The sequence below is a fragment of the Cyprinodon tularosa genome, unplaced genomic scaffold (genome assembly GCF_016077235.1).
Source record: "Cyprinodon tularosa strain WSP-4 unplaced genomic scaffold, ASM1607723v1 ctg35, whole genome shotgun sequence".
Classification (NCBI taxonomy): Eukaryota; Metazoa; Chordata; class Actinopteri; order Cyprinodontiformes; family Cyprinodontidae; genus Cyprinodon; species Cyprinodon tularosa.
The window spans coordinates 1746249-1773933 of NW_024039063.1; the positions used below are offsets into that span (position 1 = coordinate 1746249).

Here is a 27685-nt window from a genome sequence, read left to right on the forward strand (position 1 = left end):
AAACAAAACATCTTGTCGCCTCAAGTATCCAGTCACATTTCCTATCTCAGCCAAACAACAGTGGAGAAAAGGTTTATATTTCTGATCAACAATGTAAGGTCTGTCATCTGAAGGGGAGAACTTCTACCAGACACACCCAAAATAGGAGATAAATGATAAATAAAGCAAATACAAACATGATTCTTTAGATTCTTACAGAAAACATCTGCAAGAAAAAAAAAGACTAGTTACTAATAACCTAATTGTAAAAACAGGCCGTTATAATATTAAGAATCATATACTGCTTTCACTACATGTTGACTTCTTCCTGGTTTGGCACTCCTGCCTCTAACCAGGTCTAATCTGCTATTGGACAGAGAAGGGCAGGAGGAGGCGGGAGTGGAAACACACCTTAGTTACCAAAGTTACTCATTAACATGTTGTTCTGGGAATGAGCTGCACAGCACACCTCCAACAACCTTTGCACAGCACTTCTCCATGTCACAGGCAAATGCAGAAGAAAATGTTAAGGCTGACTTAAAAAGTGTGGGAAGACGGTGAGCCGGTGTAATCTGATGCCGCCTGGATTCTGATAAACAGGCGACCAGGTGAGACTTTATATAAAGAGCTGGGCTTTTAGAAGAGACATTTTTAGTTGTATTTAAGGTCAATAAATGTTGGTCTACTGAATGCAAATATAACCAAATTATGCACAAAGTTGCTGAAAAACCATGTAGCAAGCCTTATATTTGGCTAGAATTACACAGTTTAGAAATGTTCAAAGGAAATTAAGCTAAGAGGTATATATTTTGATTTTATCCTCTTTAAAGGGCCTGACAGAATAAAAAGCAGGCCTGGTTTTTATGTTAAAAACATCTATACTAACGTCTTGTTAGTAAAGATGTTTAGTCTAGTTATGCTATCAATGTGTGTTTTTTTTCTCTCTAATCAAACATATTATTGATTCATAGCTAAAGTTGTTGCACCCTGACCATGTAGTTGGTTTGCTGTAACAAACGTCAGCTTGCTTTGGTGTATTTCAAAAGTCACTATGGGAATATGTCAGAGAGGTATCAGTAAAAGCTGGAGAACTACAACAGGACAGTTTTAGATCTGCATTTAGGAAGATTGATCAGTTACAGACAGTCTAATCTAATTTTTTTTGTCAATTTTGTCTTTCAATGTCAAGAATTTGCTTGGCTGGTGTCAACAGTTTGGGCAGTTTAGTGAAACCTGTAACTCTCTTTCATCTAACCAACACAAAAATAAATACAGTATATTGACATGCACTAGTTAGTATGCTTGAGGTCAGAATCAATCTTCCCTTGACCTTATCATTATAACAGTGCCAAATATTAGAACTTTTTTTAGATTTATCATATGCATTCAATAATCAAACCTAAGAATTAATCTCTTTTATCAAAATAAATGACATCAAACATTTTTTTTTCTTAGTTTAAAAATGGTCAGGGACTTATGTTCTGATGCATCTAGATAATCATGCTTTTCTTAGGTTGTTATCAAACCTCTGTTAAGGAACCTGCAGCAATTTATTCTCTCTCTACTTTTTCTCAGTGTTGCCAAAACTGGAATTGTCAAGTCAGACTGCAAAGAAAACAGGGAATCTGTGTTGTTTAGGAAAAGCCTGTTTGATGCATCACCACATATGATTATTGTTTATTTTCTTTGTTTAGATATGCTTTTATAAAATGCTCTTATCTTATTTACGTACTTATACTTACCAGCATGTGGAAAATAATTATTGATAATGTAATTCTGCACCAGCATCAGCTGACCGTCGTTAGATCAATTCCTTCCATTTTACTGAATGTACAAACAAGTGAAAAAGAATAAATTTACAGAATTTTGTGGCATCCATACCATAAAGGTTTGCAAAGTTTCAATTTGGAATTGTGCTGCAGGTTGAGAAGTATGTAATTTATTTGTATTTATATTATTTGTGTTTACATGAGTCCATATATGGAATCTAAAATGACTCGAGTGTTAAAAAGTAAAAATCAAAACAAATTTTTTAAGAACCTTAATGCTGGACTGAGTTAGATAATCACACATATCAATAAAGTCTCTGTTAACGTTTGCTTAGGGCTCTGCTGCAAGATCCACCTGTTCTTTGCTGCTTTGGGTGCTGTTTCCTGCAGGCCTTTTACCATTTGTTTTAACAACTCTGCACCTCCAGGTGAGAAACTGGCTCTGATACTCTGACCTAAAATTAACACAATCATTACACATATGCAACATGTGCCAACCACAACCAACCCCCCACACACACAGAAACAGACACCCACACATGAATGATTATGAGAAGAAAGAATTCTCAGCACTTAATAGATTCTATGACCAAATATTATCTTTAACTGTAAGTTAAAGATAATAGTTGACTCTTTTTTAACATTCAAGAGCAAGCCTTAGTGCACAACAAGGTGGAGGACTGGGACGAAAAAGAATGTTTATTTTTACTGTAGGGTTTTCGTCAACTGTAGGACTTACTCTGAAACGTAAAAACATTTATAGTTACTATTGACAAAAACTGGATACATGGTTGCCAAGGGTTTGCATTTACTACACAAAACAAACATTTTCTTAAAGTCTCAGGAAACTTGTGCAACACAGGCAATTTAACTACTTAATAAGTGATAATATTCAATATTTGTTTAATAGTTTGTTACACTTCATGTGCATAATATAAAGGCTTTATTTAACTCAGCGAAATAAACCATATATTACACTTCTTACCCTTTTTCTATGTTACTCTCTACAAACAGACATCTAGACCATGATTTATGGCAATATCACACAGAGCAACCTAAACTGTTTCCTTCTTTAACACATTTTTCTATGGATGATTGTAGAAAAATATACATATCCAGATCTTTACTCATACATTCATGAAAAAACAGAACCAACCCTTTTATCTTTTGTTTTTTGTTCATTGTATTCTACAGTTAATATAGTTTTAGACCACTACATTTAAGATAACAAGGGTGGGCTTGTAAGCCCTTCAACTTTGCATTGATTCTCATGCAGTCACATACTGAAGAACACCCGAGGTGCACAGCAAAACCGCCCACACATGAAATGCATACTTCTGTCTCCTGCAGGTCTACGTCCTGCTCTGCCTGATGTGCATATTTTTTTTCTGCTTTGCTTATGTGAAGACAGAACAGGAAGAGATAAAGGCAGCCCTGTTGGCTTGTTTACAGCAAACAGTGCTGAAGAGAATGGCAGGACAAGATGAAGGGGAAAAGACCTAATGGCTGGAGTTGAGCTGCCAGTCCCCCCTCGCTAAGAAAAATCACCCCAGGGTCAACAAAATTAGCAAGACATACTGAAACCTTAAAATATCCATAAGAAAGTAACAGGCACATTAGTCATTAGTCAAGTCATAAACTTAAGATGGAGGAACCAGGAAAGGAACAAAATAAGAACATGATACATTTCTCCAAAAAAAGAAAAAAAAACTACACTATGCTATTGTAAAAATACCCTTAAAGAACATAGTAAAAAGAAGGAAACATAACAAATTACCATAGCATGAAGAGACAGCAGTATGCAGAATGTTTAAGAGTATAGATCAGCAATTGGGCAGCAGACGAGTAAAATTGAACAATTGCATCGTTTTTAGACTTCTGAGCCACAGTTTGAGATGAAGCATGTCATCAGCTGTTCAGAACATTCAGGCTATTCTGGGAACTTCTTCGTTTTCAAAGATTTGCTCTTTCAGGGAACTGTTCAGCATAAAGATAACCCTAAAATTAAAAACGTATGGAAAGAACATAAACATAAAAAAACTATATACCCCACCTTTCATCAAACACGAAACCACGCCCACATTCCAAAGTGACAGCCGGAAGTCCCGCCTTAATTAAACCGGAAGTCCCGCCTTAATTAATATAAAATTAATATAAAATTGATATAAAATTAATATAAAATTGATATAAAATTAATATAAAATTGATATAAAATTAATATAAAATTGAATTAAAAAAAGAATAAAAAAATTAATAATTAAAAAAATTATTAAAAAATTTATAAAAATGCATATAAAAAATTAACTATGTTATTTTAATAACGGTTATGATGATTAAATGATTATTTTTAATTACTTGTATTGATTTCTTATATAATCACTGTTAGCACACCGTTTCAATCTCTGCCTGAGCAGCTGTGTGATGAGTGCAGTCATTCACACAGCATCCCATCCACCCCCCCCCCCCTAGGTGCAGCTGCTGTAGCCCCCTCAGTCTGCCTTACTATGAGATCCGTTGCCTCATAGGATTCTGCAAGAGATATATATCTATATATATATAGATATATCTATATATCGATATACACGATAAATAATGATGTACATGTATATGTATCGGTCTATTAAAAAAATAAATAAAAATAAAAATAAAACAAATGTCTAATTTTGTCCATTCATACGGTTTAAGCGTCCCACATGCGCAGTAGAGACTTTAATAACGTCACAAGCGGTCTTGCTCCTTGTTTACTTCCGTGAAAATGGAGGGAAGGTTTAGATCGCATCTAGCTGTCTTTCCCAAGCTTAAATACACAATCTTTTTTAAGATGGTTAGGAAAAAAATTAAATAAATAAAAATAAAAAATAAAACAAATGTCTAATTTTGTCCATTCATACGGTTTAAGCGTCCCACATGCGCAGTAGAGACTTTAATAACGTCACAAGCGGTCTTGCTCCTTGTTTACTTCCGTGAAAATGGAGGGAAGGTTTAGATCGCATCTAGCTGTCTTTCCCAAACTTAAATACACAATCTTTTTTAAGATGGTTAGAAAAAAAAAAAAATAAATAAATAAAATGCTCTCCCACCTTATCATCCACCATGGTTGTTGTGTTTCTAGCCGCTTCTGTGCTCGCTCAGACACAGGTTGCAGTGGAAAAGATCTGGATCACTTTAGGCTGCTGTGTGAACCCAACCGTTCTCCAGCAAGGTTGGGTGACTTACTGAGGGTTGACCAGAGCATTCTATACAAAGTGAGGGATGACCGGAGCATTCTATACAAAGACGATACTGTCCGTCTTAAGGGTCTCATGATGTGAAAGGTCACACTATGAGGAGCTCACACCACGCCACACGGTTAGGGTCACCTGATGTGAACGGTTAATTAAGCCATCAGGTGTTTGGACCTTGGGAGGGGGTGAAAAATACACCACTTAGAAAAAAGAGGAGAGACTCTTTGTGAATCTCCTGACCGTGGTCTGAATCAGAGTTCTTTTCCCACGGAAGAGGATTTGGGAACAACGTGGCGTAGCATTATATAAATTCAAAAGTCGCGGTATCTGTCTTTGGTAACTCCTGATTCGATCAGCTGATAAGGTGGAGCCACAGCGTCACAATCTGAGCCACAAAGCGTCTGAAACACAATATGTTTAAAGTTAGTTTTTGTTCACTCATTTCACTGCCTGGGTTTTTTAAATAGACAGAATCCTTTTTTTTTTCTTTTCACTATTCAGTCATTGATGGAAATATATATCGTACAAACCTGATAGATGACAGTCTATGGATTGCAAATGTTTTGTAGCGTTCTGCTGCCTGAGGAAAGATTTTCTGCTTTTCTCTGCTGTCCACAGAGAGCAACTTTGACAGAGCTGTTTTTCAGCTCTAGTAAAATTGTATCAATAACTGGATAGTGATATTCGTATCTAAAGGCTTATCTATCCATATGTTTGATTATATTCTTAATTTGAAACCAACCGATTGGGAAAACTATAGCTTGTTAAAACAAACTGTCCTCTTTTTTTATAATTTTTTGTATTAATCTCTTAATTTTTTCAAACATTTATTTCTCTACTGAATAATTAATCTTTTTTTTATCTATCCCTAGATTTTTGATTTTTTTTTTGTAATTCTAATAATAGGTTTGATATAGTGGCAAACTGATAAATTGTTTAACCCTTTCCTGAACAGAAATCAGAGAAACGCTGTAGGTAATAGCACCTGAACCTTGTTCACGTAGATTTAACAGATATATCAGCTATATGGTAATTTCACTTTTATTACTGAAAGGTTTTCAAATAGCATAGATTAAGAAAAAGTAATTGCATACAGTATTCAGCCTATAATTTTTAGTCTGCCAAGACCAAGCAGTTTTTAACACATCTCAACCTCCAAATGTAGCTACTGTCTTCTTAGTAATTATGTGAAAAGAGCCTAAAAAGAAAATCAGAAAGTTTCTATTCCTGTTTATCTTTTTTTTTTTTTTTTTTTAAGAAGCACCCTTGTCAGATGGCCAATTCTGTAAAACGGGAGGACATTTTAAGTGCAAATTTGATGGAGCCATCTAGCAATTAGAACTTTTGCTCTATCTAGCGTCATTGTTCTGAAGCAGGGGTTTGAGCTTCATGATACGTTTGTAAGTAAACCCTTTAAGTTTTTGCAAATACTCCTTGTGCAATTAGTTGTTGGCCTCAGCCTTCTGGGACTTGTAGCAGTCATCTTTTTAGCAGACCGTCTGAGGAGCAGAACTTAATCTATTGAATATTTTCAACCCAGTTATCTGTTTTCTATACCCTACCAGCTTCTCCGTCATTTTTGTTGTAGAGTGAGTTCCTGTCTCTATGTGTCATTACAAGAAATGCAGGCAGCAGAAAGTGCTAGTTGCTACTTCATTGCATTTTTTTAAGCAAATCTGCAGTTTACAACCCTCATTTTGCAGTAAGGTAATCTGTCTAAAACCTTTGCTTTATTTTGGAAAAAATATATTTATATTTCAGTCTTTACTAAAATCCCATTTAAGTAGAAATTTTAGGTTATTCACAGTATAAAAGTCAATAATATTGCCTCCTTATCCTCAAATATCCTTGTCCTATGTCTCCACCATACTCCTGTAACCAAACACAAGAACAATCAAATAAACGTTCTGGTATTAGTATCACACTTGGAGGAAAGTTTTTGCCTTGAAAAAAAGTGAATTATAAACAAGCAAAAACTCACATTACACACCGTTTCTCCTAGAAGTTGTTTACAAATGCTCATGTAGGCAAAACCACATTATACGCTCATAACTGTAGCCGTATGACATGATGAATCAAGCATTTTGCAAGATCTTTCTATATACGAAATGACGGACTGTATTTAGCATTTTAGATAATCAGTATCTCTGTTTTCATCATTTGACCATGAAAAAAATTATTATCTTTTTTTTTTTTTTATCTTTTCCGGAGAACCTATTTTTCTACCACTTTTTATAAACAGCTATTTTTTTTATTTCCCTAACTTTTCTCAAATCTCATATCAAAATAAAATTTTTAGATAAAGGCATTACTCTGTTGACTCATTCTATGGGAGACCTACTAGTATAACATGGAAATAAGAGTTACACAAGGGAAGGTAATAGGTTTTTCTTCTTTTTTTTACTGATGCAAATCTAAAAGAGAAGCAATCGATTACAGAATAATCCAATGGTTTCTAAATCAAACATCTGTTGACTGAACATGTAACAAAAACAAAGCATTACCCACTATTATTTAAGCTGTAAAAACTTAAAAAAACATTTTAAGGAGCAGATTAGGGTGACATCCGCTGTATGGTTAAAATGTAAACTGCTCAGCTTATACTGCTGTTATTTTTTTCCTCATCAAAATTAGTTGTTTTAGATCTGCTACTTTATGCTTTTGCTTGTCTATCTTTTTTCTTTTTTTTTATGAAGAGATTCCATATCATGAATGCAACAAGATTCAAACCAACCTCTAAGTAGTCTTAAACATCTACGTGATCATACCATCATTTCTTTGTATAACTAACTAGTATAGTCATGTGAATATAATGTTTTTAATTGAATTAGTTGGGCTATTTATTATTTACAATGAAACCATCATGTCTGTACTCTTTAATGCAAGTCTGTTTTCAACCCTGTAGGTATTTAACCCTTAAACATGATATAACCACTCTGCCTAACTCTTTAGTCAGAACTATATCGGTCTGCAGAAGATAAAATTATGTCAAAAAACCTACAGGATCAGAATTTCAGCTGTGTCGGATCAGTAAACATTCTAGATGATAAATTTTACAGTATTTTACAAAGAATGATATTACGCCCTTTAGGTAAAATTACATCTCACAATCAATAGTCAGTAGTATTATGATATACTAACTATATATACTAACTAACAGTTTTGTATTTTGTCGATTGTAGTAATGGATGGTTTCAATTTAAAAACGGTTCTACGCATCTCGAAATCTGAGCATAATACCAAACTTCTCATTCCCAAAGTATCCTCCGGGAAATTAGATCCAACAACAAAGAGTGTCATTACACAAATGATCATTATTTACACAATTTTGGTAAAGCAATGAAAGCAACTTTTATTGTTTCATGATTGGTAATGGTTTTAAAAATGATTATTGTGGTGAAGTTTACAAGAAACCCTACACTGTTAGGAAAGCAGAATACTTATTTTTTTTGAATACGTGTATGAAATCCAAGGATTGATTTAGAATCCAGCCCTACTTTCTGTAAGATTGGTGTGAAAATCTTTCTGTGTCCAGAAATGAAAGTCAAAGGTTAATTCCAAACTTTTCATTGCTAAAAGTGCTTCTTACAAAGGTGGTGTGATAGGGGGGAGATTTCTGAGTTGATTCTGTTTAGAAAGAAAAAGATCAGAACACAAGACAAAGATCTTGTTTATTAATTTGTTAATTTTCTTAATATGTTAAAAAATGCTTCTAAAACAAATTGTTGCTCTCTCATTCAGATTGTATGGACTGAAAACATGTTCCTATTAGCTTGCGTAAACTTTTTTATTTCAACAACTTAATAAAACAAACATTTATCTTATGACCGCTTGGCAGGGAGGATAGAAATGAATCTTATTGAGAGAGAGACAAGTCAGGAGATAACATGACTTTCCCCCATGTTTGTATCATAGCATTGGTCCTTTCTAGTTTTTATTAATTAGAATTTAACGAAGCTCTGAAGCAAAGATCCTACCAACTAGTGATACATTTTATAGACCACCAAAACAAAATAATTAGTTGTTGATCGATGACTGAGAATAAATCAATAGTCAGTGCCTAAATTCTGAGTCATCAGTAAAGATTTTACGGTAGAAAGAGTAAGAATATGTTTTTGGGAGATAAGGAATAACGGTTAGATTTAAACAAAAGAACAAACACAGTGTTTCATTGGTTATACACTTTAACAAATTCTAAATTATTCCTATCTTTTGTCTTACAAGACAACAAAGTTTGACTAAAATTAGAATTTGAAACTGGTCCCGATTCATCTATAGTTCTAGTTGTAATAACTATGCTTTGCCTACTGTTTTTTAGACTAAAGCAGTAGAGAGGTATTTGACTAAAGACTTGCATATGGTTTTACGATTGAGTAACTCAAGATGACCGTAGGCTCGTTCTCTTCTAAGCATGAAAAAACAGCCACATTACCAGGAAACTAACTGTTCATCTTATAGCTCTGTGGTGCTGGTCCAACCTAAAGGGCTTTGTGAAACAGCTGATTTTCCTGCCCGTGACTGAATAGCCCAGATTCAGGACCGGTAGGTTTAAGGTGAGCCCAAATTATTTCTATAGTACCTTTCAGTAAAAAGAAAAAGTAAAGTTTAGTACATCAACAAAACAGCAAAAACAAAAATGCAGTCAAACTTAAAGTAATGGTATTTATCCTACAGTTGAATTAACTCAGCCAAGGGCCGATGGTATTTATCCTACAGTTGAATTAACTCAGCCAAGGGCCGATGGTATTTATCCTACAGTTGAATTAACTCAGCCAAGGGCCGATCTAAAGAAAAATAGAGTTTAAACCTTAATTCAAGGCAATGTACATTCCTTGAATACGGCCTGGATAGTTTCTCCATGTTTAGTCAGGGGGTATGATCAGTCTGGAGCCTGAAGATGAAGCAAAGTGAACAACCAGTGAGGAGATACGGTAGAGGTGGGGGGGGGGGGGGGGTTGGGTTTTATGAGAAACAGCACACAATGTAGGGTAAAAGTTCTTCTCAGAAATATGCTTGTTTATGAAAGGACTCTTAAAGGAGAAAAAAGGATTTCTCATAATACTACTGACTATTGATTGTGAGATGTAATTTTACCTAAAGGGCGTAATATCATTCTTTGTAAAATACTGTAAAATGTATCATCTAGAATGTTTACTGATCCGACACAGCTGAAATTCTGATCCTGTAGGTTTTTTGACATGGTTTTATCTTCTGCAGACCGATATAGTTCTGACTAAAGAGTTAGGCAGAGTGGTTATATCATGTTTAAGGGTTAAATGCCTTCAGGGTTGAAAACAGACTTGCATTAAAGAGTACAGACATGATGGTTTCATTGTAAATAATAAATAGCCCAACTAATTCAATTAAAAACATTATATTCACATGACTATACTAGTTAGTTATACAAAGAAATGATGGTATGATCACTGAAAGCGTAGATGTTTAAGACTACTTAGAGGTTGATTTGAATCTTGTTGCATTCATGACAAAAAGAAAACAAAGATAGACAAGCAAAAACATAAAGTAGCAGATCTAAAATAACTAATTTTGATGAGGAAAAAAAATAACAGCAGTATAAGCTGAGCAGTTTACATTTTAACCATACAGCGAATGTCACCCTAATCTGCTCCTTAAAATGTTTTTGTAGGTTTTTACAGCTTAAATAATAGTGGGTAATGCTTTGTTTTTGTTACATGTTCAGTCAACAGATGTTTGATTTAGACACCATTGGATTATTCTGTAATCGATTGCTTCTCCTTTAGATTTGCATCAGTAAAAAAAAAACAAAAAAAAAAGTGTTACCTCCCCTTGTGTAACTCTTATTTCCGTGTTATACTAGTAGGTCTCCCATAGAATGAGTCAACAGAGTAATGCCTTTATCTAAAAATTTTATTTTGTGCTTGTTTGTATTGAGAAAAGTTAGGGAAATAAAAAAATAGCTGTTTATAAAAAGTGGTAGAAAAATAGGTTCTCCGGAAAAGATAAAAAAAAAAAAAGATAATAATTTTTTTCATGGTCAAATGATGAAAACAGAGATACTGATTATCTAAAATGCTAAATACAGTCCGTCATTTCGTATATAGAAAGATCTTGCAAAATGCTTGATTCATCATGTCATACGGCTACAGTTATGAGCGTATAATGTGGTTTTGCCTACATGAGCATTTGTAAACAACTTCTAGGAGAAACGGTGTGTAATGTGAGTTTTTGCTTGTTTATAATTCACTTTTTTTCAAGGCAAAAACTTTCCTCCAAGTGTGATACTAATACCAGAACGTTTATTTGATTGTTCTTGTAAGATTGTAAGAAATCAATACAAGTAATTAAAAATAATCATTTAATCATCATAACCGTTATTAAAATAACATAGTTAATTTTTTATATGCATTTTTATAAATTTTTTAATAATTTTTTAATTATTCATTTTTTAATTATTTTTTTAATTCAATTTTATATTAATTTTATATCAATTTTATATTAATTTTATATCAATTTTATATTAATTTTATATCAATTTTATATTAATTTTATTTTAATTAAGGCGGGACTTCCGGTTTAATTAAGGCGGGACTTCCGGCTGTCACTTTGGAATGTGGGCGTGGTTTCGTGTTTGATGAAAGGTAGGGTATATAGTTTTTTTAACATATGTATGCTAAAATATCACACATGCATGGCAAAATATTGGCTCACTTGACCTTATAAACATTGTTAATACAGTGCTAGACAGCACTAAACAGGTACTTCAGACCATCACTGTATGGCTTTGATTTTGGGTATTGCGTATATAATTCTTTCCAGCCCCACATGCTTAGATACAGTATGTGCACCGAGCAGTGGGTCAAATTAAGCAAGGCATAAAACTAACATGCTTTGAGGATCACTGCAAATATACAGAACAGATACGGCTGAAACTGCTAGATGGAGTAAAAATATAACTCCAATATGAATGGAGCATCATTGCAGCCAGCATTGCAACCTTAAATTTACAAACAGTTAAACCATACATTTACAAATAAAGTATAAAAAAAGATATCAAATAATCTTTCATACGTTGAATGTAAACACAGTTTTTCCTTGTTTTGTTTTTTTTGCTCAGCAAGGATTTCTTCCACTTTCTAAATTACAAAATAATGACAAAAGGTTTTTTTTTTAGAGATTGTTTTGTTAATTTCTTTGAAGTAAGACATTTATATGAAGAATTTTCTTTTTTTTCCCCCATTTCCAATTTTAGAAAGCTCAAGTGATGAGGCTTTGTAAACCTAATATAAATTATATGATACCCTGGGCACCATTCTGAAGAAGAAGTGCTCTTTGTCCAAGAGATGATAATTTTTTATCAAAAAAATTACATTAAATTCCCAGAATCAAAACTTACAGTAAAACCCTCTGAATATACACGTTAAAACTGCTAAGAGGATGTCCTCCATAGTAAAACAAGTGGTGGTACAGTATGGGCTGAAAGGCATGATCACCGTCCTGAAGTTTAATGTCACTAAAAATTAGAAAACAAAACCACCATCACACTTGGAAAAGAAAAGGGAGAGAATACAACCCTTAGGACACCATCCAGGTTGTTAAGAATGGAGATCACAGCATCATGTAACAAAATGGCTTTGTCACAAAGGAGCACTAAGTTTAAATATTAAAGCAACATCTTTACACATCAGCCAGGAAGTTGAAACTTAGGCAAAATGTCCTTCCTTTAGATGGACAATGACCCAAACATAAAGTAGAACCAAATTAGTTATAAAATGACTAACATCAGAGAGTCAAATTTGTGGGCAGAGAGGTAAATAAGATCGTGTTGGAGTAAAAACCAGTTCAATCAAGAAGAAAATAACAAAGTTTCATAGTATCGGGAACTTGTGTGACAATTCCCTAAAATCTTAACAGATTAAAGAAAAGTTCTTGAAGAACAAAGGAAATTAATTAAAATTTTAGGATCTTTAAAAAGTGGCCATGGCCACCCTTAGGCAATCATTGGCCACCCCTGTGGCCACCCCTACCACTTTTTCCCTCTAATACAGATGGTGGCAGCAGTAATACTCTGAAGTAGAAAATTCTAAACATTTAAAATTTTCATATATTAACAATTACTTGAAAACAAAAACACGGTGGTTAATGATGCACCTCTATATACTAACATTAAAGATGATGAGTACAGATTTCATGCACTTTTCAGAACTAGATTTTGCGTATATGTGGTAAAGAGAAAATTATATGTCTCTGCTTATCATCTAGGATTCTTTGGTGAAATCATGAACAAATAACTATTTTGATAAAAACATATTAAATAATCAATTTATGTAGATATTTGTACTTGTAAATATCAGTTTTATACAGGATGATTATTGATAAAAGTACGTAAGCAACGAAAATGGAAAAGATGTTCGCCCCAGAACTTAAACCTGAACATTTTTTATCCACTATACCTTTTATCTAGAAAGCATGGATGTTTAAATATACACTCACCGGCCACTTTATTAGGTACACCTGTCCAACTGCTCGTTAACACTTAATTTCTAAGCAGCCAATCACATGGCGGCAACTCAGTGCATTTAGGCATGTAGACATGGTCAAGACAATCTCCTGCAGTTCAAACTGAGCATCAGTATGGGGAAGAAAGGTGATTTGAGTGACTTTGAACGTGGCATGATTGTTGGTGCCAGAAGGGCTGGTCTGAGTATTTCAGAAACTGCTGATCTACTGGGATTTGTCATAAAGCTGGAATCATCTCAGACTGGTTTCTTGAACATGACAATGAGTTCACTGTACTCAAATGGCCTCTACAGTCACCAGATCTCAATGCAATAGAGCATCTTTGGGATGTGGTGGAACTGGAGATTCGCATCATGGATGTGCAGTCGACAAATCTGCGGCAACTGTGTGATGCCATCATGTCAATATGGACCAAACTCCCTGAGGAATGCTTCCAGCACCTTGTTGAATCTATGCCACGAAGAATTGAGGCAGTTCTGAAGGCAAAAGGGGGTCCAACCCGTTACTAGCATGGGGTACCTAATAAAGTGGCCGGTGAGTGTATAAGTCTATTTGTTAGAAAAGGCTGAAGGATAGTGTGGTTAGTCTTTATTTAGAAAATATGGATGTTGTGCTTTGTAATTTTTCTGTTGTAACAGTATACAGGTGCTGGTCATAAAATTAGAATATCATGAAAAAGTAGATTGATTTCAGTAATTCCATTTAAAAAGTGAAACTTGTATATTATATTCATACATTACATACAAACTCATATATTTCAGATGTTTATTTTGTTTAATTTTGATGATTACAAATGACAACAAATGAAAATCTCAAATTCATCATATCAGAAAATTAGAATATTACTGAAGACCAATAAAAACAAAGGATTTATAGAAATGTTGGCCAACTGAAAAGTATGAACATGAAAAGTATGAGCATGTACAGCACTCAGTATTTAGTTGGGCCTCCTTTGGCCTGTATTACTGCAGCAATGCGGCGTGGCATGGAGTCGATCAGTCTGTGGCACTGCTCAGGTGTTATGATAGCCCAGGTTGCTCTAATAGTGGCTTTTAGCTCTTCTGAATTGTTGGGTCTGGTGTATTGCATCTTCTTCTTCACAATACCCCATAGATTTTCTATGGGGTTAAGGTCAGGAGAGTTTGCTGGCCAATTAAGAACAGGGATACCATGGTCCTTCAACCAGGTACTGGTAGCTTTGGCACTGTGTGCAGGTGCCAAGTCCTGTTGGAAAATGAAATCTGCATCTCCAAAAAGTTGGTCAGCTGCAGGAAGCATGAAGTGCTCTAAAACTTCCTGGTATGTGGCTGCGTTGACCCTGGACCTCAGAAAACACAATGGACCAACACCAGCAGATGACATGGCACCCCAAACCATCACTGACTGTGGAAACTTTACACTGGACTTCAAGCAACGTGGATGAAGTGCCTCTCTTCTTTTCCTCCAGACTCTGGGACCTTGATTTCCAAAGGAAATGCAAAATTTACTTTCATCAGAGAACATGACTTTGGACCACTCACCAGCAGTCCAGTCCTGTTTCTCTTTAGCCCAGGCAAGACGCTTCTGACGCTGTCTGTGGTTCAAGAGTGGCTTGACACAAGGAATGCGACAGCAGAAACCCATGTCTTTCATACGTCTGTGTGTGGTGGTTCTTGAAGCACTCACTCCAGCTGCAGTCCACTCTTTGTGAATCTCCCCCACATTTTTGAATGGGTTTTGTTTCACAATCCTCTCCAGGGTGCGGTTATCTCTCTTGCTTGTACACTTTTTTCGACCACATCTTTTCCTTCCCTTCGCCTCTCTATTAATGTGCTTGGACACTGAGCTCTGTGAACAGCCAGCCTCTTTAGCGATGACCTTTTGTGTCTTGCCCTCCTTGTGCAAGGTGTCGATGGTCGTCTTTTGGACAACTGTCAAGTCAGCAGTCTTCCCCATGATTGTGTAGCCTATAGAACTAGACTGAAAGACCATTTAAAGGCTTTTGCAGGTGGTTTGAGTTAATTAGCTGATTAGAGTGTGGCACCAGGGGCCATCAATTTTGAACCTTTTCACAATATTCTAATTTTCTGATATGATGAATTTGAGATTTTCATTTATTGTCATTTGTAATCATCAAAATTAAACAAAATAAACATCTGAAATATATGAGTTTGTATGTAATGTATGAATATAATATACAAGTTTCACTTTTTAAATGGAATTACTGAAATCAATCTACTTTTTCATGATATTCTAATTTTATGACCAGCACCTGTAGATTGACCCTGAGGTTCTGGCGTCTATCCACTTTTGGCCACCTCTAAGTGTACATTGGTTATTTCATGGCCCCCTTTATTAACATTTTCTGGCTACGCCTCTATCATTAGCTAATAGTTTTTTTTTTTAGTAATGCTAATGAAACCAGAATCTGCTTGATTTGATACCTCAGTGTAGAAAACATGCATTTAGAATTTTTTTTGTGTGTGCAAAGAAACAGCTTCGCTGTTTTTTAACAGCTTGTTTAATCTGTCTTTTATTTTCAAATTTATATGTTGACTGAGATCATTAAAGTAACGTAGTCATTATATTCCATTCAAACTGGATGTTTTGAGCATCTATTTATACTTTGGATACAGGAGAACTTTTCCTGCAGGTTCATGGATGCAAATGTCAGGGAAACATGTAAATATCTTCACATAAAGATCTACTGTTGACAACAAGTTTATATTTGCATTTAGAAAACCAACAACCAAAATGATGTCATCACAAAGTCAGCGTACTACATGCAAAAAGAGCCAAATAACTAAGCCCAGGTACTCATTTCAAACAATCCTTGTTAATGTTGAGTATTTTCTGTAAACCTAACACCACACTTTATCAAATCTACAAAGTTTTCTCAGCTGTGCCAGACAGGGAAATGCTTAAAGTGTTTCCATTTCCAGGTTTTGTGCTACACAAACCAGACTAAGACAGGGTGCCAAATGCTGCAGTTGTTCTAGATTTGAGTACATTTCCTGTCGGATCTGCTTCAATAAATAAATGTGAACAGCTTACTTTTATGTTGTTGCAAAATAAATAATGCATGCAGGCTTCCTTTTAATTGCCCTTTGATATCCCAACAGCCTGCAGCTTCTGTATTGTAGGGAGCAGTTAAACATGCACTCAGATCTACACATACTCATTTGGGTATTTCTCTGTGTTGCTGCCACACCTTTGAGGAATGTGGGACTTTCTGTTTGCGACACACTTTTCCTGCTGCAGATGGACTCCTGAGAGTTAATTCTTAATAATGACTTTTTAATAAATCAGCCTCTTTTTATGATGACATTTTACTTTAATGCACTGAGCGACATATTGAGATTATGTTATTGTATTGAGTCTGATGAAGCATTTTTAAGTTTTTTTTTTAACTCAGCTCAGCAGCCAAGAAGGTCACTTGTACAAAAGTTCAAGTATAAAGTATTTTATACTCTCCTCTTTCTGCAGGACCTGGTTTGGTGCTTCAGGGGGAGTCTGGTGTATATTTAAGCTCTCCCCCACCTATCTGTCGGCACCAGTGGGTCCCCAGTCACTCAACTTTGCCATCTAGTGGAGCTCTGAAGGTGCAGCTCTGTTCTGGTGAAGGAAAGCCAACCAGCTACCTCCCTCACCTGGAGAGTTGTATGCTCTGCACATTTTTTGAGGCATAATTTTCACCTTTTACCTACTGGGCGCACTGTAGCACGAAACAGCTGAGGAAAATAATGAAAAGCATGAACCTGAGTTTCCTGTGGATGTTGCAAAATACAAAGTGACCTATCTGGGATATATTGCCACAGTGGGAGATTTCATCCAAATCCAAAACCTGTTATAAATAAAGACATAATCAGCAAATGGCATCATCAATAAACGAAACATCGATACCACAACTAACAAATAACGGTAAGAGGAACATTTTCCTTTAACTAATATCATTTAACTGTGTCACCTTAAGGATTTAACACAGAACTGCTTTTAATAAAAGCAAGAAAGCACCAGACATTCATACTGCTGCAACTTACTCTTACATATCAATAATTAATTATAAAAATACATTTATAAATAAAGTATTATTATTATTTTAAAGAAATCCCTCCCATTAATAAAGAAAAACTTTACCAAACATAACAGCTGTAATCAGAGCTGGGTAGAAATTGTACTCAAGAAAGAGTAGCAAAACTTTAACATTATTTTTTGCTCAAGGAATAGTAAAAAGTAGTCATCCAAGAAATTACTTAAGTAAAAGTAAAACAGTATTCTGTAAAAGGGCTACTTGAGTTTTGAGTAACTGTTGGATAATAACATCAGATTGAATGATTGTAAAGGATGCTGGAAAACAGACTTTATGTGCAAGTTCTGGCATTTTAAAGACTCAAATGCCTAAAGAATACAAATAAATGTCATGAATATACAAGAACAAATCCATGTAGAAGAAATACTTTTACCATTTTCCCAAAATAAAACTTGGAAAACCAATCCTTACAATGAGAACTGTATATATGCTAAGGCAGGGTGAAGAACTTCCACTGATAATATCTACTGTTAACCTGTATGTTTACCTGATTTTGGTATAGTTCAAATAAGTTACAGATGACAGAGTAGTCAGAGATTTTAGGACTTTTTTTTATACTTTAAAAGAATATTGCTTAAGCGAAACTAAAAGTATGGCACAGTAAACCTACTCCTAAAAGTACATTTTATTTTCCAATTATTTCTCTAGTAAATGTTAGTACCGGTACATATAACGAACTACCCAACTCTGGTTATAACTTTTTAATTTGACAATTCCAAAAAAGGCATGAAAAATATATAAATGCAAATAAATTATTACATGGCAACATTATAGCCTGATACTTGGCCAGTCATTCTAATGGATAATGAGTGGAGAGGAACAGAATCAAAGTTCCTGAAGGACCAGAGTAGTCTCTGTACTATACAAGCACTGGTGCACTTTGTTTTACCAAGGCCAAAGTCACCCTAGCTGTCTACCAAGAAATGTACTTTATGTTTCCATCAGATAGAAAAGTTTATTTACTGTAAATTATGCTTATTTATTTATTTTTTATTTATTTATTTATTTATTTATTTATTTATTTATTTATTTTGCACCAGACTGAACTTCATAAAAGCAACATTGCAAAATTTTTGTTGCACTACTGTGCTTAAATGGTAATCAAATCACCTGGCATAAACGCTATGATGAGTCTTAATAGTTAACCAGAACCCAAGGCTGATCACATACATGGATTGCTACTTTCAGTCAGTAAATTATACAAAAAGTATAGCTGAGAGAGTAATAAGTGCCATATTTCAATCTTAGATTCCACCCACCCCACCAGATAAAAGTTGCTCTCAACCACGCAGAAACAACATTGTGTATTTTTTTTACAATTATGACCCTCTCCTCATTTTTTAAATGATGTAGAAGTTACAGCACAAAAAGTACTGTATTACAATTCTCAGCACCTTTGGTTCTCTTTTGTTGCTTAGCCACGGTCATGGTTTTTGATTATTCTAATTATTTTATTATTTAATCTTTAATACTCTGTCACTACTGAAACGTTTGTCACATCAGCTCTACTTCTGCAGCTGTGTCTTGAGTATTTTATATTTACACTTTATTGCCAGTGTTTAACAAACCATAATTAACATTCATAGGTAGAATAACATAGATGATCACCTTAAGTCCAATATCAAATTTTTCCTAGGTTTTCCTCCTCTGTTACTTAGCTGACCACCAGCGCTGGAGTTGCCTGATTCTATGCCTTATTTAACACCATTTTCTCTTGTATAACATCATCATTAGGACTTGAAACATATCACAGTATGAAACAAGTGTCTCAATTCTAAATCTGTTACAATTACTTTTTAAGAGCTGAAACACACCCGTAAGTAATGGGCAGTGTGATTTTAAATCGCATTAAGTGAACACAGTATGTGATTTTCTGTGATACTATCTTACAGGCACCACAGTAAGACATTTACCAAAATATCCCCAACACAACTGGGAATTGTTGATTGGGGTACTGGTGACAGCCATCTCTGTCTCTCTTCTCCTGGCTCTTCTTGCCAAATGTCAGGTGATCCGACGTTACCTGGCCAGCTACAGGCACACACGCCTTAGGGAACTGGATACTGTCAGCCATTCTGACCAATCAGGTTGGTAATGAACTACAAGTCTGGCAATAAATTATTGATTGTTTTCATGTAAAGAATAATTTGAACACTGCAAAAATGGTCTAGAAATAAGTAAAAATGTCTTGAATCAAGCGTATTTACCCTTCATTTTAGTAGGTAAATGGGATGATTTTCCAATGGAATGAGTATTTTTACTCTTAAAATAAGATTATTAGATAATATGCACTTGAAATAAGACAATGCGGTTGCTTTTTCTCATTTTAAATGTAAATTTTCTTGTTCCATTGGCAAAGTATCTCACTTATCTCCTCAATTCAAAAACAAATGCACTTATTTTAAGAAAAAATGACTTATTTAGATTTCCATTTTTTGCAGTGAAGCGGTTAGAATTTTTGGACAGTTTGGAGAAGGGTAATATAATGAAAACAGTGTAAAATGCAGCCCTATATTTCCTCTCTGACCTGTTTTGCACTGTATATATACCTACATTCATTAGGAAATGGTATTTGTTTGCTGATCTTTACCATGTCACATCTATAACATTTAGAACTATGTTAAAAGTTTGTTTTTCTATGCCTTAAGAAGGACCATACAGCAAAAATAACTTTTACACAGCATACAAAATGCAATATACTACAGCAATGAAAAGCACAACAAAAATACAGCAAGCCAAAAATAAAAGAAAATAGGCAGTCACAGATTGTGGTAATGTTTAAAATGTTGTCAAAACTACCTGATTATGGTTACATTTCACTTTAACAACTATAAGAATAGTGACTCCTTCAGGAATGCTTCATTACTCCAAATTTTGGAAAAAGAAGTGAAGGCATTTAATATAAATATAATTCCTTATTTGCATAATTATTTAAGTTTAAGTTTTGTGTCAAATGTGTTCAGCAGAACTAACTTTGATCCTATGCATTTCAAAAAGCAAAAGTGAGATCAAAATCATTTGCTGCATTTTTAAGTCAATGAATGGTGGGCCGTTAACGGCAGACTCTTATCGGGCAATAAAAAAAATATCGCTGTTGATCTATTCTCACAGTTGGGTTGGGAGCTGGGTCTATACTAATGATCACTTTCACCTTCATATTTTAATGTGGATGTATATCTGGGGCGAAAAGTAATCACTCTTCCTACCTGTGTCGGTGTACCGTGAAATTACCACATTGAACGTGAAGTGCTGACATGTATGCAGCTATAAGTACAGCTCTATTAGCCAAGCTAAACAATCTTCTCGCTCAGTGGATAGCCACAAGCTGCCAGCCCATCATCAACATGGCTGATTTGCTGGCAGCTTGTTTTCTAGGTGACCCATCTTACAAACTATCTAAGAGTGCCAAGAAAATATTCCCCACACCATGACACCACCACCACCAGCCTGAACCGTTGATACAAGGCAGGATGGATCCATGCTTTCATGTTGTAGACGCCAAATTCTGACCCTACCATCCAAATGTCGCAGCAGAAATCAAGACTCATCAGACCAGGCAACATTTTTCCAATCTTCTATTATCCAATTTCGATGAGCTTGTGCAAATTGTAGCCTCAGTTTCCTGTTCTTAGCTGAAAGGAGTGGCACCCGGTGTGGTCTTTTGCTGCTGTAGCCCATCTGCCTCAAAGTTCAACGTACTGTGCGCTCAGAGATGCTCTTCTGCCCACCTTGGTTGTAACGGGTGGTTATTTGAGTCACTGTTGCCCTTCTATCAGCTCGAACCAGTCTGGCCATTCTCCTCTGACCTCTGGCATCAACAAAGTATTTCCGCCCACAGAACTGCCGCTCACTGGATGTTTTTTCTTTTTCGGACCATTCTCTGTAAACCCTAGAGATGGTTGTGCATGAAAATCCCAGTAGATCAGCAGTTTCTGAAATACTCAGACCAGCCCTTCTGGCACAAACAATCATGCCACGTTCAAAGTCACTCAAATCACCTTTCTTCCCCATACTGATGCTCGGTTTGAACTGCAGGAGATTGTCTTGACCATGTCTACATGCCTAAATGCACTGAGTTGCCGCCATGTGATTGGCTGCTTAGAAATTAAGTGTTAACGAGCAGTTGTACCTAATATAGTGGCCGTTGAGTATATATATATATATATATATATATATATATATATATATATATATATATATAAAAGTAGTGTCCTATAAACACGCAGTTTATAGGACACTTTTACGTCTCTGGCGTGGTGTTGCCTCAGGGTCCCCCCTGAGCATACTGCATGCATACAGAGTTAAATATTTTAAGTTATTATTTCTAAATAATTTGATTACAGGTTAATGCTAAAAATAATAAGAATCTGTTTGTGAATTCTTTTTTTTAACACTAAGGCCCATTTTAAAAATATTTCTGTCCATATATGTCCATGTAAAGCACATTGGTCAAAATGTGCCTTCTGTTGAGTGAATTGCAATCACAGTCAGCTTTTTTGTGTACACAAATACAAGGGATCTGACTCTAGATTCAACAGTGCTTATTAGGTGCTTACTTATAAAAAATAACAATATTAAACCAACAAAAACAAAATATGAAACAAAATAGGGATCAAACAAACAAAATCAATAAAATGGACTATTTAAGACAATAGTATGGAAGCCCTGAAAGGCAAGTGACAAAAAAAATCTGGATAAGAAAGGTTCTACGTTTTATTTTCTTTCTTTTTTTTCTCCTGCCCTGAAAGGAATCAGGAAAAAAGTAGAGGTCTGGTTTCCAAGAATTATTGTCCTGCTCTCTAAACTGGATTTCTGAAAAGTAAAAGAAGATATAATGAAGATACAAAACCTTTGTATTTGTTGGCAAAGGTGTGTGGTTATCATATTGACCTTTTATATCTATAAGCAACATAGAATTAAATACATAGTGGAGCCTGGATATTTGTATGATGTGAAATTACTTCAGTTTTTTTTTCACCTGCATTTCAGGGCTTCCGTACAATTGTGCAATGAAGTGGGTGTAATGATGCAGGAGTAAATAAGTGTTGGTTTAATAGGGACAGAGCCATTGGGTTCATTCAAAGGAGTTGTGTCTGACACTGTGAGTCGGTCAGAATTTTGGCTTGTGTGAAGAAACTGTTCTGAATCTGTTGGTTTTGGCCTACAAAGCTCTGTAGTGCCAACCAGACAGGAAATGTTGAAACAAGCCGTGTCAGAATAAGATGCAGAGATCCAGCAGCTGGGAAGAAGAGGATCATCAGCTTTTAAGGCAGGCTGAGCTTCCTGAGCTGGAGCATGAAGTATGAATGCCACAGTGTTGGCTCTCACTTTAGGTCCTGAGATATAGTAATTCCTAAAATCCTGATCCTTTTCACAGCTTACGCAGCGCATGCTGAGTGTGGTGATGGGGCAAAGTGGGGGGAGCCCTCCTACAGTTCACAATCATCTTCACAGTTTTTAGTATGTTAAGCTCCAGGTCATCTTTGTCACACCAGAACACCATCTGATCAACCTCCTGTCTGAAGGTTAACTGATGAGTTGTATTAATGGATCTCTTTAGGAGAAGCCTTGGTGTAGAACTGCAGTTGGGAGAGCAAACCTCTCTGGGGTTCCCAATGTTGATAGTTTGTGGGCTGAAAGTATTGACAGGAGTCAGCAGCCTTATCTGTTGATTCCTGTCAGTCAGGAAGTTTGTGTTTCACTGAGGTGGAAGCTAATTACTGCATCAATGTGCCATGATCAGTCTGTTATTCCAGTGTGTCCCAACTTTTTTTGAATTGTGTACCCCTTTGTTCATTTTGTCTTACCATGAGTACCCCTTTCAGTCCAGTATCGATGATTGTGCAAAATTGAAATGTACAATAACTGCTTATAAAATAAAAACAATTTTAATTAATCTTTTCATTTGAGGATTTAATTCTTAGGCATTTTATGATTTCCACCTCAAATAAAAAAAAAACACGAATATGTTGCCTGGAAGTAAGGACTCAAAATAAATACAACATAATATGATATTATAAACCTGTATTTATAAAACTAGAACTCTTGAGAAACTTCTTGAACTGGGAAAACAATACAGAACAAAAATTATGGTCAAACTGACTTAATTAGTTTTATTTTGTTTTCATCAAAACACCTGAGCTGCTTTGATGAGCTCTGATAGCTCAGTGAGAAAAACAGCTGATACCAGGCTGTTCTTTAGATTCAGTCTCTTCCTCTTCTTAGTTGTGATGTGTATCAAAGCTGAAGGTGAACTCAAATATATGAGAAAAAACGTACTTTTATGTTGTTTCTTTTTGGATTTCTCAATAGGGTCTACACAAAGCAAAACACATCCCACCCCTATTTTATTTTACCCCCTGGTTGGGGAATCACAGTGTTACTTTAATACAAATGGAGTATAAATAGCATTATTAAAGGCACCCTAGGCAGGTTCAAAATCCTGATTATTTCCTTAAGATAACATAATAAACCAGAATAAAAGAATGAGAAACTTTAAACTGGACCTCAAACAAATAGATTTTATCCCTCTCCTCTATTTCTCCAAAGACTGGGATCTTAATTTCCAAATGTTTTTATCTGAAAAAGCTTATTTAATGCAAGAAAGTTTGTTACAATACATGTTTTCTTCTATTTCACAACTATCAACAATTCTGTGATAGATTACATTAGATTCTAAGTAAATAAATTCAGTAAATTATTCAGTTTTAGGAAATTAGATCTGTTAGTGTTATTTGTGGCCAAGTGTAGCTAGCTTCCAACAGTAAATTAAAAAGTTGTGTAAGAACATTAGTGCTTACAGAATTAAGCTCCATCCTACCGGTTCTAAAGAAATTAATAATTTAACTATTGTCAAGCAAAACTGATTATATGGAGTTCATCACAGCCTAAATGTGTTTCCCCACAAAAAATTATTGAAGCAATCCTCATAATTAAAGAAATCCTAAATCTGAGTAAAGAAAAAAAAAAAGAAGTGACAAGTAGAGAAGAGGCCTTCGCTTCTTTTCTCACTGAGATAAAGATTGTGCAATGATTTTGATTTTAAATTGTGCTGACAAAATATCTGTGACAAAAACTATGATTTTGTTAATGTGAGAATGTAACAAATTGTGAACCTTGGTGTTTCTGTAATAGGAATGAACAATTGATAAAGGTTTTAGGAAAGAGACAGAAGTTCATGACAGATTTATACAGACTATAAAATGAAACAGACACGAGGGGAAAGCAGAGTCTAGCAGATATGAAATTTACTCTGCTTTGAATTAAATATCTATTAAGGAAGTTAGTTCATTAAGAAGAAGATGTCTGGCCAGGGGACAAAGGTAAGTACGGGAAATATTTAGGGTTGCCCAGGGTTGACCTTGGATTATTTTTTGACTTACCTCACAGCTATCGCTGAAAATAAGGCGGTGTCTCGGTTCTGCTGATAAGAAACCATTCCTCTTGATAAAGACAGAAAGTGAGAATGATTTGGCTTTTTGCTAGTTCTGAAAATATACATAGCAGCTTCCTCTTTTCTAAGACTTCCTGGGGTATTCATAGTTTTAGGAACTAATTCTAGCATCCCTCCCTCCCTAACAACTACAGGCCAGCTGAAACAAAATGAAAAGGGATTTTGAGGTTTGGATGCAAGGGTTGTGTCAATTTTATATTTTGGTAATATCTTGCTGCTAATTATTTTTCCTGCCTGATTCTGGCTAATAAAAGATTATTATACTTCAGCATATGCAATGTCATTGCATTTTCTGAGTCATCTGCTTCCTGGAAGTATTCTATAGTGTAAACAGACACATCTGGGTTCTATAGAATAAAAAATGAGGTCTTTTAAAGGTTACCTATAGCAAAAAATGTAAAGACCATCCGAGGGACCTGTAATGATCACTAAATAATTACTGACCAGTATTCCAACTGTTAATTGGACTATATCCCCAATAAGCTCGGAAAAACCTTAATGTTTTATATCAACATGACCAGTGTGGTTAATGAGGGTGTGATTTAGTGAACCTTCAGTCCATTAACTAATTGCTGCTTGCTTTATTTCTCTCTTCAGGCCTAGAGGTGGAGTTTGATATGCGCAGGGGACGAATAGACCCTCACTGCCTCCCTCCTGTGAGGGAGGAGGATGACGACGGCTTTATTGAAGACAACTACATCCCAGCTAGTGAGAGAGCCCGGGCCGAGAGGGCAGCTGAGGATATGGAGGAAGATACAGAAGAAGAGCTGGACGAGATTGAATTTAGCATCACTTAAGAGTCTCTGGACACTTGCAGTTTGGTGGTTGGACCAGAACTCCCAGCATCCATCGCTGCTCCATTTTCAGTTGTTTTATGAGTGGGTCTGATTTAAAGTTTTTCAAAGAAGATACATACTTTGTTTAATGGCATCACATTAGAATTAATAATTACACCATCCTCATAGTTAGGGAAGTTCTAAATCTGAGCTCTGAGGGCCCACTAAATTTTTTACAGCTGACAGTTTTATTTAGTTTTAAAGATCATTTTATTGTGTAAAAGTCAAAACTAGCAAGAAAGAAGTGCTTATCTTGAAAGATTAAAAAAGAAAATACTTATCCACTGATGCAATATTTCTAATATAAGGTCAACACATCCACAAGGCTGTTTAGTTTTCTAAGTGATGCACAAGAACTGGGCTCCATTTTATTTGCACTCAGGAGTCAGATTTAAATATAACAAGTTGGTAAAATCCATTGATGCTAGCACAAAGTCAAAATTACTTCCTTAAAAGTATGCTGTTTTTGACAAACCTTGATCTTTAAATCCATTATGGATACCATCCAGTTAAACATGCAGTAAAAGAACTGATTATATGTGCTTTAAATACTTTCCTTCTCATTAAATCAGCAGCACATACAGTACTGGTTATTATGTATTTGTGAACTATTTGTGAATCTGAATGTATTGAATGTTATTAGTTTGTATAGCTAATAGTATGTAGCCATGTCCATTAAAACCAATAACCAGAAAAGTCTCCTGGTTTTCTGACATTTATGCGGCAGTAAAAGTGAGTTATGCAGCAGTAAATGAAAAAGTTTTTTTTTCCATTAATTTATTTCTTAGCTGATATCAGAACATTCTAGATGTCACAGGTCCATATTAAATTATTTACAAATATCTACTGTTCTTTAAGCCTATTCAGTTTGTTACAAATGGTTTTCTGAAAATGGTTCAAATTGTTCATGTTTTGGTTGCTTCCTTAACTCTTATAAAATATTTCATTGGGATTTAAATGTGAGGTTTTTTAAGTAAATCATTTTGCTTCTTTTGTGTTACTGAAGAACGAAAACTCTATACAATTACCTACCCACAACCACGAATGATCTCTTTTGTTATTTGTTTGGTTCGACTTTATATTTACACCTGTTATATATTTTGCCTCTGTATCTTAGTATCTCATACATTGTTTCTGTTTTAGACTAAATTTTATTTGAAATATATTCTATAATAATATGCTGAAAGTTAATTATCTTTATTTCAAGAGTAAAACATTATTTCTTTAGATAAAAAGTTTCTATATTTTGTGATGAACGGCAGGGTAAATATCAGTTCAAAGGTTTCAGAAACACCTAAAGAAAAGTTGTAGTTATATAAGTTTTTATCTGATTTTTTCCCCTGTGCATTTGTCCAATTCTGCTTCTGTGGACATGCTTACATGTTTAGTTTCATAAAATCAATTTTTATAATAAACAAGGATAGCCTGGTTGAATTTAAGAAGCAGTTTTTGTTATTTGTTTTTATTAAAAGTGAAAAATGTGCTTAGAGTAAAAGTTTTTACAGGCCTTCTAGTATTAAACACTCTACTCAATCTTATAATTTCTTGAAGCATCTTTGGAAGCCACAATGGGCATCAAACATACAATAGCATCAAAGATGCAATAACTACTAATGACTCCTTCATATTTGTCTAAAGCAATTTTGCCAAACTCTTTCTTACAGAACTGCTTTAATTCAGTCCAATTATAGGATTTGTAAACAGTGACATTCTTGTGAAGGTCACAAAAAACAATAATTATGCTTTGGATCATGTATTAATGCATAACACACAACCCAACACACATCATTTGTTTGCTCCTTCAGGATTTTTTTTTTGCCATTTTGCAATGTGCTTTGTAGGTTTTATGGCAAATT

General features: G+C 34.9%; 1 protein-coding gene across 3 annotated transcripts; it reads left to right on the forward strand.

Moving 5' to 3' along the window:
- The first annotated feature begins 432 nt into the window (after window positions 1-432).
- On the forward strand, window positions 433-27268 carry cunh1orf210 (chromosome unknown C1orf210 homolog). Of its 3 annotated transcripts, XM_038295019.1 has the most exons (6): window positions 433-587; window positions 2084-2176; window positions 16937-17371; window positions 19433-19440; window positions 19549-19627; window positions 25591-27268. In XM_038295019.1, exons 3-6 carry the CDS (start codon window positions 17323-17325, stop codon window positions 25788-25790), a joined length of 336 nt encoding a protein of 111 aa, XP_038150947.1. In that variant the 5' UTR covers window positions 433-587; window positions 2084-2176; window positions 16937-17322; the 3' UTR covers window positions 25791-27268. The 3 variants fall into 3 exon arrangements, with proteins under 3 accessions (XP_038150947.1, XP_038150944.1, XP_038150946.1); XM_038295016.1 differs by having other exon boundaries at window positions 19433-19627; XM_038295018.1 differs by lacking the exon at window positions 2084-2176 and having other exon boundaries at window positions 19433-19627.
- The last annotated feature ends 417 nt before the right edge of the window (window positions 27269-27685 follow it).